Genomic DNA, 15,836 nt, shown 5'->3' with positions numbered 1-15,836 from the left:
ACGCAGAGGCTCTGGCCAATCCATACACTCGAGCTCTGTCTGCTAATATGTATCCAGAAATATCGGAGGGTCCACATTACAAACCATACGTTTGAAAAATGGATACTAATGTCCAGGAAGCCGTGACTTACAGTAAGGTAGTTGAGTGTAGAACAAAACAAGGAAAGTGCAAAAAAGTGAAGGGAATAAAATAACAAACACCCAATCTAATCTGGCATATGTCAGCAACCATTCCAGACTCAAAGTAAACAGAAAGGTGTCTCAACACTAAAACCAATTATTATTTAATCTTTGTATGAATAGTAATGAATTCCTTTTGTCTTCAAATTCCAAGTTAGACAGATCAACAGAAACCCTCCCATAAGTCGAGGGTTTATCTGAAAAGCTAACCTTAAAAGCCTCTATTGGTGCAGATCATGAAATGTGTTACAGCTCAAGAAATACTCTTTGTTTACACATCTAGTTGTTTGTATCTCATTAAATCAGTGGCACCCACAGTTCTGAAGTATACCTAATAGTGATCATGTTACTTCAGAGTTTGTAGGTGTGAAATTCAGAGAGATTCGTTGTTGTTTGGTTGATTTTGTTAACATGTTCAGTCAAATCTAATGGCTTCTTGACTCTCGACCCAATAATCAAGGTATGTTATGATGCAGTGTTTGTATTTCTGAAGAAAACCAAAAGCAGCATAATGAACTAAACCATTATTTTTGATTCTCCTATTATTTCAGTTGACTCTCAGACTCCTAATAGCGAATGGCTTCTTGTTAAACTGTTTAAAATGTCATTTTTGGCAGCTTGAAAATGTTTGACTCTTGACTTATGATCCTGGATGTTTAAGGTGATTATGTGTCATTCTTCACTGTGTTCACTTTTCTGCTGTATTTTGTTCAGATTTTAACAAGTCAAAACTGTACTTGTAAATCATTATGGCCTAGTTATTGAGACAAAAGCATGCAAGGCTTCCTGGTGGACTGGTTTTTTCTGTTCATCTCAGCCAGGTAAATAACTGGCAAACGGCTCGTATTAAGAGCTGGTTCTGCTGCAGAAACTTTAAGTCAGACCTAACTCCAACTTGACCTTGTTTTGTTTTCATAAATCAGTTTGGGCTCACACTGAGCTGTCAGACATCTCTGTTTATTAGTTTGCCAGTCATGATCCGCCACAGATGTCAGAGGAAGACAGAAATGCGGTGCAGGGCTGAGGCCTCAGACAGGCTGTGGCGCTGTGGGGATGTGTGCTATGTGGCACCAGGTTCTCAAATCTCACACCGGGCTCTGAATTTTCACAGCCTAGAGTATCTGTCAGGAATATGATGAACAGAAAGCAGATGACGTAAAGGTCCGCATACCTGCAGATCTTTTGCTAATTTGCATATAAAACAAACTTCCGCAGAGTGTGAACCTTCCAGGTTTGAACTTCCGGGTTTTGTAACTCATAAATGAAGGATTGTTAAAAGACATACTACACCTCTTTAAGATTTAAAAACATGACATGACTTTGTTTGAATCTAAGCAGTTCCATTGTAGTTTTGGTTGGATGTTTAGGGGCGTATCTTGCTGGAAGTTGAACTTCCACCCAAGTCTCAAGTTTTTCCCCAAGGAATGTCCCATAATGGTTCTGTAGTATTCAACATTTCACCAGCACACATTTGTCCACGTTTTCTGTTCCCCCTACATGGCTTTAAGCAAACCTTGAACAGGTTTTTGCTTGCCACTTTTCCATGAAGGTCAGATTTTTGGAGTTTCCAGCTAACAGTTGTCCTGCCAACAGATTCTTCAGCTTGATCTAATCATCTCTGCAGCACCTCCAGTGTTAGCATGAACCTCTTGTCTGCTTCTTTAATTAATCTGCGTGCCTTGGATTTCCTTTCTGTACTCTTTCTATTTTTCAAATAATCAGTAGCAGCGGTATGTAAACTTTTGCAACTGCGTTAATAAGGTGCTCATTTTTTGTTTAGCACTTTAACCTTTTTGCTAACTTTGGAATTGGTAATTGGCTATTTTGTAAACTTTCAGTTAAATAATGTTAGACATGTTTTGAAGTTTTGGTTACGAACTGATATGAATTCTTTAAGTAGTTAAGATTTTTATATTCATGCTCTTATTTTGAAGTAGGGGAATAATTCGGTATATTAGGTAGGTGTGAAATAACAAATTTGACCCTGTTAAGGGAGATGTGCTGTCCCACGTTTTGTTATTGACACATTGTGTACATCAACATTGTTGAATTTAATGCATTAGTATAAGCTTTTGCTAAGTATTTTCTTGGTGTATCAACTAATGTTTATGAATGGTGCACTAGGGTTAGGGATAGCCCAGATAACCTGTAACGGATAGACTTGAAAATTCTCTCCTTGACCTATCTGATGTGTTTATTGATCTTCATAATGCTGTTTGTTAACTAATGATTTCTACAAAACCATTAAGTCCTTCATAGAACAGCTGGGTTTAAACAAAGATTAAATTACACCCAGGTGGACTCTATTGACTAATTAGGTGACTTCTTAGTGCATTGGTTGCTCAAACAATCTTGTTGCTCAAACAAGATTATGTTTGGGAGTTTAAGCGGGTTGAATATATTTGGACACCTTAATTTTCACATTTTTATTTGTAAACAATCAAACATTCACCAGCCTCCTTCTGGTTTGCAATCATATGCTTCTTTCTGGTGGTTTGTCATATAAAATACTTTTGTTAGGACACCTCTATTGAGAAACAACCAGGAGATCGCCTTCCTTTTAATTATCCCGATGGAAACTGTTCCCTCCTTTTGCAAGGTGAACACTGCTGAAGCAGAAACAGAGTTCTGAAATACCTTTTGATTAACAGTCGGTCCCTCCCTACAGTACAATGTTACTTTATTAATATAAACTCTCATTGATGGTTCTGCCAATTGTCTGAGAGTTTCTGTTTGTTTTCTTGTTAATGGCATCAGTCTGGTCCTGAATCCAAGTTCTTGCCGGTTAACTTGTTCTTGCTCCGCTCGTGATTTCACAGAGGTTTACAGATTCTCCTGCTGCAGGCTGTAAAACATTTGAATCATATCAGCTTCTCCATGCCTTCCTCTTTTGCCTTTATGCATAATTTGGCCTTCTATACACTTCCTTAGTTACTGATTTGCTTATGTTTGATTTTCAGCGCACTAGACTATTATCAAGGTATTTGAGGTGCTTTTTTTTAAAATAATGAGTAATATGTGCCACACCCTCTGTGACTCTGCTGCAGCTTATATTTGTAACACATAGATTAACTCTGCTTCCTGTGTGTTCAGCTCCTTTCTCTTTGACATGTGGATTTAAACATATTACATAATGTTCTGTCTGAATTTAGTGTTTAAGGACACACACAGCATCAGAATCAAATCTGACATCATATTTCCAGTGTAAAAAAAGAATAGAATTGGTTTATATTTCCCCTTTTTAACGAGTCAAGCTAAATAATATAAAATATTTATAACATACATAATAACATAATTATTTAGAATAGAATAATTTGTAGAGCACTGTCATTGTAGATGAGGATTATAGTGAGCTAACCTAAACATAAAAAAACCCAGCAGTGATGGCTGGACAAGAAATTAATTGCAAAATATTGCAATTGACATGCGATCAATATCAATATGTGTCTTATAAAATATTCAATAATTTCACTGCGCTTTGGTCCAGAACCACATGGCATTCTGGGGGATATAGGCAGAGGAAAGGCTTTAGCAAGGCGGCATAAACTAACTCACTCTTTTTTGTGCAGCAGCAGTTTAAGGCCACAGTGCCTCATAATCACTGAAAAATAAAAAGAAATGGCGTGGAGTGAAAACTGGATAAAACAGGAAAGGTCACGCCACCAGTTTGGCAGTATTTCAAATATTTAAAACAAAAAAATTAATCAATAATTATTCATATCGACTAATATAATCGCATATGTGGTGGTAAGTGTTTTAGCCTTACGGTCCATCCCTACTGTAGTGGAGGAGGACTTAAGGCTATAGGAATGGTATATCATATCTTGTCATATCAGGAGGTAATTCTGGCTTACAGTTGGCTTTTTGTTTTCCTCATACCTTCAGAGTGACATCAGGGTATAAGTACAGGCGTCAACACCTGCTTCACTGACTGTAAACACCAAAGTCTGTGCATTATTACAATGTATGTTTCTTTTCAAGTCATGAGAAAATGTAGAACATCTTTTTCTCGCAAGCATCTCATTTCTTTATGGAGATTTTTAAAAGCTGCAGGTTTAATCTCATCAGCAGACGGGATCAAATCATACTTATGTTAATATTGACCTCTTCTGTTTGCACATGTCCTTCTTTACCTCAAGGAATGACAATAAAATTACTTTCTACTTGTCATAGCCCATTAATTTTACTATGTAATAAAATTAATTACATAGTACAATTAAGGTTTACTTGTGTGAGTCACAAGTAAATATTCTAGCTGTTTTGCTTAGTGATGCCTTTGGATATTTGTTTTTTTATTTTATTTTATTTTTTTTACATTAGAAACCAGTAAAGTCCTAATTTCTGGGTCTGATGTCCAAAAAGACAGAGTCTGATTCTCTTCTGTCTTCTTTTTCTGGTTGTTTGTTTCAGACTGACGCTCAAAGCAGCCATTCAGTGTTCAGCCAGCCGTCCAGTCCCAACAAGAGCGAGGCAAGCCTGCAGGAGGTGGAGCAAGAGGTGAGCGGCCTGACAGATACACATACACATAGCAATGCACCATGAACCATACTGCAAAGTCTGATTGGTGAAAAGGGAATACACAGTCAAGGAAAAAAATGGAATTGAATTATTTTTCATGTCTGGATGAACACTGGTTTGGAAAATAGGAGCACGGAGCATTGCATGTTTGTAATTTCAGACTGTATGCCCTGATTTTCTTCTTGTTGTTAATTACAGCTTACAGAAATTAAAAAAGTGCAATAACAATTATTACTATTGCACACAAACAATGGGAAAGTTTTGGCATTTCTCCATAGGAAGGTACACCACAAAACATTATTGCTAAAAAAATTTGGCCATCATGCAAGCATGTTGATGGAAAATTGAGTGGAAGGAAAATGTGTGGAAAACACAACAAGCAGCACTTTTCACAAATGTATATTGAGCCCTAACTGTCCCATCCTTTGTGTTAATCCACTACAGAACTAGAGGTGTCAGAAGTCCTATCTGGGCTAGGGAGAAATAGGATTGGACTAAGCCTGTCACAATAGCAAATTTTGCTGGGCAATAAATTGTTCCAGAAATTATTGCGATAAATGATGTTGTTTTTGTTCTGACACTATCTTGAGACTAATATATTGATAATGGCATAATAATCCCAGTTCAATTCCTCAAAGACATATAAACTTTCATTTTGTACAGAACATTTTATATTGGAACTGGAAGTCTTCTTCAATATCCAAAATAACACACAACAACCAAACATAGTAAGGACATTAAAAACTACACACAAGTGAGTCAATAAATAAAATGGGTTAAGTTGTTTCTTCAAACAAAATTGCAGTTTAAAAATATTAATCGCCAGAATGGAAATTATTAGAGCTTATTTCAATTTGTCATGAGATTGATTAAATTCCTTATTACAACTATTACGAATCATTAAGACTAAATAGAAATAAATGACTACAGTGTTATGTTACTGAAATAAATACATTTTCAAAGGTTTTTCCAGTTTATTCAGATGCTCCTGTCAACAAGAAGCCTTTTGAATTTTAATCCCAACTTTAAATTGCAGTTTTTTCTTCTTCAGTGTTTTCATAAAACCTGGTTAGAAATGCTAAACATTTGGAGAATCATTTCAACGCACACTTGATTTAAACTCGGAGAAGAGTCTTACACCAGCATCAGCTCTCCTACGAGTTGAAACTGCACCAACAGACGCTTCATGTTTAAGAGCTCAGGTGAGCGTTCTGCACTTCTGCAGATAAACAAGCCAGCAGCTTGTTGCAACAAGTAGAATGTAGCTTCTTTTTAAATAAAAATCAATCGGGTCATTGAAAACAGAAACTGAAAGAGTCTCCTTTTCTACTATGTGTCTGAACCGCTGCAGCTCAGAGAAGAAATATAACTGTGATAATGAGAAACAAATTAAGTTTCTAATGAAGTTGGGAAGAGATTATTACACAAACATTTACTTGCCACTCCCATGAAACCAAACAGCTAACGGTTGAAATTTACCCAGGAATTACTCAGTGACTGTATCAGTCAACATGATCTCAGGGGGTGGAGAGCTAATCCAGTCTGATATTAAAACACTGCCCAACCTCTAAATTGTAAAAGGTTATTTGAAAAGGAAATCACCCTACAACAAATCTGTTCTACATAATAGTTAAATAAATTGTTTAGGAATTAGACTGGAATTGATTATGAGCCAGACGTCTGGGTCTGAAGGAACATAAGTGAACTTTTGCATGACATAAAATTGCAAAGAAAGCATTTGGCAGATACAGAACATGACTCTGAGGTGGGAGAGTCGTGCGTATTCTTTGTTTGAGACTTCAGAGCTGAGTGTGCAGCCTCGCCCTCCTTACTCCACATTCACACACTTAGCCCCACTTTGCTCACAATCACAGGAACTCCTACTGTTGCAAGGACGGGTGTTAGAACTGGGGCGTGTCTGGCTACGTCCCAGAAGCCTTTGCAATAGGTGGGGAACATTCCTTTGATGTGAACCTGCAGCGTCGTGTATTTAGCAGGGAGGCTCTTTGATTTATGGCGTGTCTGTCCCATTTGACTTGGCACAGCCTGACAAAAGTCTAAGCTGCGTTCACATGAACAGAGGAGGAGTAATTACCACTGCTGTGTCACTTTGGACCTCTAACCTGATGTCTAGCTGAGAAGGAGGGAATGCTTGGTCAGAAGCACATCCACCACCAAACTGGGCTGCTGTTGAGAGCTTTCTGGAAATCCTAAAGTTTGCTCAAAAACCAGTAACCCTCCTCCCCCCCCCAAAAAAATAAAAAATCTTGCTGAACTATACCTAGAAGTTGGCTGTCCATTTACTACATTCTACAGAAAGCTTTTTTGGCAATATTTAAATGTTATTACCCATTTTTGAAGTAAATGTATATAACCATTTATGCTTTTAAACATATATCTGTAACATTTGTTTGACTTTCTTTTACTGAACTCAAAACAAAAATGCATAAAAGGCCATGTCTTTTTTGGTGCGTTCATAGACAAAAAAAGGTGGGAATTTTTAGTTTTGATGTATTACCCAGGAAAAAACAAAAAACAAGTCCTGCACTACTTGAACTTCCTGTTACAAGTTTGAGATGCCTGAGGGGAAAAAAATTAAACATTTTGATAACTGGCTGCCTGATTGGTGAATCACTATTTAAATATACCTTTCAGTAAAATTTATGATAATATGCCCATAAAGACTAAGTTTCTCTGCATTAAGAGATATTTTCCACTGTATTTGTGCTTCTCGTCTATAATTTTATGATGGACATAAAAGGACATTTTTAAAATCTTTGCTTATCTTATTTGCATACAATCAGCAGATTGTTAGAAATAGTGATGCACCAGATTACTTCCTACATGCTTGAAATGGCTTTCTATGCTACAATAACAGTGGAATCCTTTTCATTTTTTGTTTTTCACCTCTGAGTCTGACCTGAATGTTTTCAGTAAACCTCAGCAGAAGAAGTTACTGACTGATGGCCTGATACATCTTCAGCCATGCTCATGATACATTTCTTTAGACTGCTGATGTCAATAATGTGAGAGTTTCTGCCACCTACTAGAGCAGCATTTTGACTGGAAATTCAGAAACAGAGGCTAAAAAAAGAATTACTTACCAAAGAAAATAATCATTTAACTTGCCTGACACCAAATCAAACACAATATTTTAATAAAAAGAAAGCAGATGTATTAATTTGTGGAAAATGGATATGTGAATCTTTGTAGATATCAATCAGTCAAGTTTATTTGCATAGCTCATTTCAGCAGCAAGGCAGCTTGAAATGCTTTACATAATAAAAACAAAAAAATTATGAAGTTATAATAAAACACCAAATGGATATAAAACAAAAATGGCTTTGCATGTTAGCCATGTATTTTTTTTTAGATTTGATTATCTTATTTTTCTTGGTGTAGCTATGTATTTATTGTTGGCAATGAAAGCAAAATCTACATTAGCCCAATCTAAAAGACAGTACTTGTTTGATTTGTTCATAAAGATTTTGGAGCTACCATATTAATATTTGTCCTGCACTGTTAGATGTGTAATGTTCATATATTTCTACATGAGTCGCCTGGCCCGGTAGTTGGCCTGCATTTAGCATATTGTCTCCATGAAGGACACGGCAACAATGTCAGCTTGTGATGTCTGGAAATCTCCAGTTTCCAGGGTATTACAATATTTTAGCTTTATTTTAGTAAATGAAAAGTCTCTAACAGCTACCCCTAATTTAGTTTTTATACACAGTTGACTGACAACTCACAAAGGTATGTTGCCTGAAACCCTGCTGTGCTTCTGAATAGAGGACTAGGCCCTAATCTGGTCAGTAAAACTCTTGCCCTGTAATTGAACTCAATGATTCAATGCCTTTAATCATCTCCAGTTTCTCCGACGGTTTTTGGTTTCATCTTACCTGTCTGGTGTTTGTTCTTCCTTGTTAATTAATACTTCAGAAAATGATTTTGGCTGTCTGGCCTCAGGCACTTGTCCTCTAGATTCTGTCAACCTGGTTATAGGAAAATGTTTTGGGTGGTGACAAAATTTAAAGAAACTTGTTGCAGTGAAGCAGCCACACCTCTTGGTGGTTTCTTAAGCAACAGAAACGGGGACTTGTTGTCAATCCGGACTTCATTTTTTCTGTTTTCTGTTTTTTTTTTTTTTTTTAGCTTTTCACAATATTGCACATCTGAAACCATTTTCTATGCCTGTGTTGCTGTTGTGATGCTATTTTTACCAGAAGTGGAAATATATGGAAATCTCTCGACACTCCACATGTGTTTGTAATAAAAACAAAGCGACTAGCAGGTGTGGAGGCCTGAAACACATGTTTGTCTTTGAAATGAGTAAAAAAGGATCAGCTCTGGTGGATCCCAGTTAGAGCTGAGGTGTTTAACGTCAGGGAGGATTTGGGGTTTGACCTCAGCTGTTTGAACACTAATGTTGTGCAAGAACAACTGTGACTCTTACTCCTGGGTTACGAACACACACCGGCAACCAACGAGGTGATTTACTGCTAGGATTGTGTTAGCTGCTATGTCAACATGTGAGACAGTAGGCAGCAAAAATAATGTAGAAACAGATTTAATAGAGTGAACTGCATACTGCTGTAGTTGGCAATGTGTTTGCCTTGCAGCAAGAAGATCCTAGATTTATGGAATCTGCATGATCTGATCTCACACATTGGTTCTATGTCATACTCCATCTTCCTAGTCCAAAGGAAGTAGTGGGCAAAACTCTCTTTCTGCTCTAATTTTCTTGGCTCTTTTGTAAACTTTCAGTTGAATAATGTTCAACATCTGTGTTGAAATTTTGGATAGAAACTATTAAGAAGTTTACAAGTAGTCAATATTTATTTTAGGGCTGTTGTAAACGAATATTTTAGTAATCGAGTAATCTATCGATTATTCTTACGATTAATCGAGTAATCGGATAAAAAAAAATTATAAAATGAAATATTGGTAAATCTGGCATAATACCGGTGTTACTATCAGATATCAATTTCAGTCCAATTTTTCATATTTGAGCATCCCTAACAGTTGCTTTTTTGTAGTTTAGAAAACTAACCTGTAACAATAATAGCTCACTTTCTAAGTTAACCAGAAGAAAAGTTATAGAAAAATCTGAAATTATATTGAATTTAATAACAAAGAGGCAGGCTCACAAATATGCTTATAAAAAATGTCTACAATCCAGCTTTTAGTTTATGTATTCATCTTCAGTGAGTTTAATAGATTAATTAAACTCACCTTGCCACCTAACCTGTCACGCTTTGGGTTTGAAAATACGGGAAATGCCGCCTGGAGTGGGAGGAGAGGGCGAATGAACGAACATGAGGTGGAGGGGAGGAAATAGACCAGCGGACTGACGAACCGTTAGACCGGGGGACGAACACGGGGGGAAGCAATACGGGATATTTACGACACCTTCACTGGTCACACTCAGAAACTCATCTACCAGCCATGTACGATGCGCTCCACCACCCGTTTCTTCAGACCGGGATATTAAATTTATTGTGCGGTTCGTCGGTAAAGCTACATTTACACGGTAAGCATCAGCTACTCAGCCGCCCGCCCTGTTCAGGCTATCCGCTCACCTCAGCGCTCTTCCCGCCGTTCGCTTTCAACCAGCAGCCCCGGAGGAGAAATGCTGCCGTACTCCAGGCATTCCCCCAGTCATTTTAAGGATGCTTATTGGTTCCCCAAAAATGATAAAAAGTCGGGCATTATCATCAATCAATAAAATCCCCACGGGCCAATCTTGAAGATTGGACTTTATGCCGCTGAGACTTAGCTTTTGTCAACAACTCAGAGGCGGAAGTGAGAGCTCCGCGCAACGCAAATGAAGTCCCGGCCGGAACACGGTGCGCTAACTAATAAAACATAAATTAACGAAGCTTCGAGGCAGGTAAATTTTCCTCGAGGAATTTTAGTAATCGAGGTACTCGAATCATTCGAGGAATCGTTTCAGCCCTAATTTATTTTCTTATTTTGAAATCTTTGAACACAGATTATCCAGCAGTTCTGTTTTTTCTCCTCATGTTCTTTTGATTTCTTAAACATACACAAAATAAAACAGACAATAGAGAACAAGATATAAACATAAATACCATGTCAAAAAGGATTATAGAATATGCAAAGTATAATCCTGAAGTTAAGTTTGTGTTCTAGGGCTGTATTCTTTCAATGGGAGAATTGAGGTTGGCTATAGCATTAGCTTCTGCTAAACAACACGTTGGACTGTAGCACAGAAAAATAAGGCGTGAAGCCTGTACACAAGGCTATAGCTAACGTTTTAATTCTACTAAAAATAAGTTTGAATACTACACAGCTTCACTTCTGCCATTTTTTTTTAATTTGAAGAAGACTAATAATCTTTCCATTCATATTGTCACACTCACATTTGCAGATGACATAGGGCTGTATTTAATATATTGTCACAGCCCTTCCGTGCGTTTAGCCAGTTTTAGGAACAACAATCAGTAATTTAGAGTTGCATCTGTGGAACGGTTTTGTGCAGTAAGACCAAGTAGTCATCATCGTTCAAGCCTTCTTTCATAGTCCGAGACAGGAATGAAAAATCTTTTCCAAAACCAACACATGTCGGAGTCACAATGACGATGAGTGATCTCTAAATGGAAGGTGTGGTGAAGCAGAAAAGCCAGAAGCATGCTGTACTTTGAATAACTGACTGTTTTACCAAAAGCTGCCTAAAATAAGATGCAAGCAGAACTGGGGCATAAAACCAGTGAGAGAAGTGTCAATTGACTGTCGGCTATTTGTAAATAATAACTGCTAGTGACTTTCACTAAATATAACATGCAAATGTTTTACTCTCCCACATAAAAACAAGTCCTGGAAAATCCAGTTGTAACTTACATTCTTCTGATTGAACAGATGAAACTGTGACAGATTGAGGTTACTTGCCTGATCAATTTGTACTGTATATTGGCCTGCAGTTATACGCTGCCATCAGGTTGGTACACGCCAGGGACACACCTGCATGAGTTATAACCTCAATGACTGGCTTGATTCTGGTGCAGTAAAACGTGGACCTTATGCAGTAAAAGACTGTTATTGTTGAAGAGGACTCAGCTTTAGGGTGGATATAGATTAAAAACAAGTCGGCACAAATACGCTCGAGAAGAAATCCCGTTGGTTAAGGACAATAATGCAGGGCCTAATCAGGCTTTCATCCTGCTGTTTTCTTGTTTAGTCTTGAATATTAAATCCATTGAACCCTTACCCCTTATTTTCATAAAAACCCAAATTAACACCCCGTCAAACTGTGACATTATTAGATCAGCTCTTTTTTTTTTTTTTTTAGATGACTTTATGTCTCAGCTGCCTGTTCTCACGATAACTTTCAGCACTGCTGTCTTAGCAAAGTAAACAGAAATGCTCATACACCTGGATTTTAACAGTTGCTTATTACTCAACTGGTAATCCAATAATCTGTTTCCACATTTACTTTTTTCCACACATCAAACCATTAGTAGGTCTGAATGTAATTTTTTTAGGAAACTAGTGGTAAGCAAATTCATTAACATCCACCATCAAGACAGCCAATTATGAAGTTATGGACAGAATACCTGACAATTCTTTACTCTCAAAAGGGTACCCAGTCATACCATTCATGCATCAGATATTTTAAGAAAAAAAATATCTACTTAATTTGACAGAACCTTCCTATGGCCAAACTGAAAACTGAACCACTGCCTAAAAGTATTTACAGAGATGTTGCATAATAATTGCTTTTATTTAAAGCCAAAATAAGTTATTACAGTCATCCTCCTAATATATGATTAGCCAGTCATTATGATGCTGTCAATACATTTAGTTTTGATGCATAGTAATGCATGGAGTGGGTAGTCATATACAGGTATTTAGAAAAATCAGTATGTTGTTCTTATTACTTTAGTCATAAGTAATACAATTCATGTCAGTGTAGGCTAAAACAGTAAGTCATATTAAAATTTGTTTAACAAATGTTGAGACAGAATAAACACCTGATAAATTTCATAAAAGTTAAGTAAATGTACATATTGTGCAGAGTATCATTTCTTCTTCTTGTTCTGTTTCTTAGAAAGTACAACTGAGAATATAACAAACTGGCATTACCTGGTTAATAGCTGGATTATTAGCCTGGCTAGCTAGTCTGCACACCTGCTGCTCCAGGCTCTTGGGAGCCCGGTGGAACTCTAAAAATAGCATTAACTTAATAAAATAATGGAATGTGCTTCTGTATCACCTGATTTTTTGTTTGGAAAAAAGCAAACAAAAGTGTAAGGCTACAAAATATATTCAACAAACTGATTTTTGCTGAGGATCTTTGCTAGGGTGCTAGCATATTAAGCTTGATACCATTTCGATGTTTCTTGCTGATGGGTTGGTTGATAACATACTTTTTACATTCTGTTAATCATGTGATGACAGAACTTAGAGAAGTAGATGCTGACCTGTTTTATAAACTAAGCTCTTTGCTTTGAACACTGTAATTACTAATTACTAGTGGCATAGCTTAGCTCAGCGCTAAGCTCAAGTCTCTCCTCTGCTGAGTTTGGCCATAAGTTGTGGATCAGTTCCAGATTGACTTGTGAGGCCTGCAAAAGCCTTTTAAAAATTTTTTTTACTATCAAACTGCTGATAAGAAATGTTCCACTGCCCTGCTTGGGGATGATAATGCAGCTGCAGCAGTCTGTAAATGCTTTAGAGAAAATCATGTGCTCTGTCAGTGTTTAAGAAGGCTCAGTTTAAAGCTGTCACACTTTGTTTAAATACTTCTGCTGACAGATAAGTTGCTTTAATTGGAAGTAAGGGCGACAGCCGCTGAGTAATGTCTACTTCTCTTTGAGCTCTGCTGCAGAGAGAAGTACGGTCCTGCAGTGATTTCAGTCACATCATTTAGACTCCAGGACTATCTGAGTTTGGTAAACTGAGACCCACAGCAGCTTACTGTAGCTCTTTTTGTTTCTGCTCCACTATTTGTTTCCCCATTCCTTTGGAGAGTATTCCAGCTAAATTACAGGGAAGTGAAACAGGATGTCACTTTGTGGTGAGGAAGGGAACACAGAATGTCATGTTCATCATTTTTACAGTCTGGAAATAAATCTTTCAAGTGTTTTAATTTGTTTTCAAGCCACCAATGAATCTCTATGGTAGATTTACAGCTTTGCCTTAACTGGAAATACTTAATGATTTTTACAGATTCTCAATAAACATCCAATCAAGTTAGTGTATAGGTAGCTTTACAAATTTACTTTTGGTTAATTAACTTAATAATTGAAAGCTTGCCTGTATGGACGGTGATGCAGTATTAACAGTTTTACACTCTAAAATTCAGCATTTTTACTCTTGCCCCATACTTTTTTGCAGCTACATTGTGAGTGAAATGATACCTTAATCTTATTCTGCAGGAAGTTTTGGCTCTCAAAGCAGCTACAACTCATTGGGATCATGTGATTTTCTAAAATGAAGCTGGTGGACTAATTAAGTATTTGTATATTTAGTCTTGCAGCACTAACTGTCTTTCTAGCTTGGTTTTCCAGTCTGACACCTAAATGTTTTGTAATGTAATTCTGGTAAAGTAAATGGTTATGTTGACAGCTGGTGCATGAAGAAGAGATCTGTCACCAAGGTTTTGCTTGGCTGATGGTGAAAATCTGTAGATGTGAGAGATACAGAATTTGGTCCACAACATTTTCTTGGAGTGGATTCATAATAGTGGTGCAACAATCACAACATGCCCATGTTTTCATTTCCTTTGATGAATGTTTGTCATTATAACTATTAGGGCTGCATGATATTGAAAAAACCCCCGATGTGATTCTTGTTTTTCTAACCCTTGTGACATGGAAAGAAGTGTTCTGTTTAAAAGTAACCACTGAATAATTAACATGCCATCTTAGAAAAGGGTTTTCTTTCTAGAAGCTCCTTGCACCATTTGTGGTTTCTCTTCAGTTATTGTCATTGAGACAGCAAATATGTGGTTCTTTGTCCCTCTGCACCAGCTACCACACCAAAGAGAGTTCTCAACAGTTTATCTTCAATATGTTTGCTTATTTATTTATTTTTTATTTTTTCTAAGTGCACATCAGGGTTGGTCTAGGAGAAATTGTTCTCCAGCCACCAGCCAGTTCTCTGTCCATCTCCAAGAAATACATTTTTGATGTTTAGACATATTCCTGCACACGGAAAATTCCAGAAATGTTGCTCCATTTTCTACAACATAGACTCAGACATTTGCTCAGAGGGCTTGTTTTTATAGTTTTGCTGAAGTAAATGTGTTTTTTTTTTAATATAAATGAGTCTTTCAAGTCAAATGGGTGACATCTGTGTTACTCAGATCACTGTATCTGTAGCATGTAGCTGCTTCGGTGCAGGTTAAAGGCCTGAGGCAGCAACATGCTGTTACACCTGTGTGATTCCTGGAAAGATGATCCTTGCAGCTGAAAGGGCTTTGTTGGTTCATTGAACTTTTTGTCTTCTGACCTTTTTAAAAAGTTTTAATCTGAAATCTGACAACTTTTTATTCCCTCTTTCTATCTCTTTGTTGCTTGCAGAGAAGTAGTTAAAGTTGATGCAATGAGAATGTCGTGATGGGAAACCTGTAACAAAATTGGGAAAAAAGGGCTAATTTATTTTGCTGAGCATCCTGACTGAAACACCTCAATGACTGGGAGATATTTTGATGTACTCCAGCACAAAGAAGCTCACAGAGACTCTAACAAAGAGCTTGTGTGGAAAGATGACTCCTCCTCTCTTCAGTAACAACCTCTAGTATTACTTGGACACACAAAGTTCTGAGAGCCATAATGGCACCGCAAGGTCCCCTGTCCCACAAACTGTGATAGAAAATCTGACTTTTGAGTTTTGGGATATAATTTGTTCTCAATCTGGAAAGAAAATGAATATATTTTAAATGTTTTTTGGGCCAGATATTACCTGTCTGATTTCATTTACCAGCAAGCAGCTGATATTGTTTCTTATTGATATTTTACATGGATATTGTGTTGTTGCTCGGCGGTGCAGTTAGTTGTACTGTTGCCTTGCAACAAGAAGGTCCAGGCTCAGATCCCTGCCTTGTGTCTTTTTAACCAGAACCTGCATAGCAAGTACAAAATGTCCTCTTGCTGACAAAATCTTTTACTCCTTAC

At 37.2% G+C, this 15,836-nt stretch overlaps 1 protein-coding gene across 2 annotated transcripts in view; it reads left to right on the top strand.

The window, feature by feature from the left end:
• Positions 1 to 15,836, top strand: part of pof1b (POF1B actin binding protein) — a 35,851-nt gene that overhangs the window by 2,026 nt on the left and 17,989 nt on the right. For both annotated transcript variants that reach the window (XM_015001479.2, XM_015001480.2), the window contains exon 2: positions 4,591 to 4,677. In XM_015001479.2, the coding sequence (XP_014856965.2) occupies positions 4,591 to 4,677 (87 nt within the window). The remainder of the gene's footprint in view (positions 1 to 4,590; positions 4,678 to 15,836) is intronic.

Source organism: Poecilia mexicana, unplaced genomic scaffold, assembly GCF_051168715.1.
Source record: "Poecilia mexicana isolate PSO_F unplaced genomic scaffold, ASM5116871v1 scaffold_14, whole genome shotgun sequence".
Classification (NCBI taxonomy): Eukaryota; Metazoa; Chordata; class Actinopteri; order Cyprinodontiformes; family Poeciliidae; genus Poecilia; species Poecilia mexicana.
The sequence above is the reverse complement of the archived record's forward strand: the minus strand, read 5'-3'. Positions and strand labels throughout refer to the sequence as shown.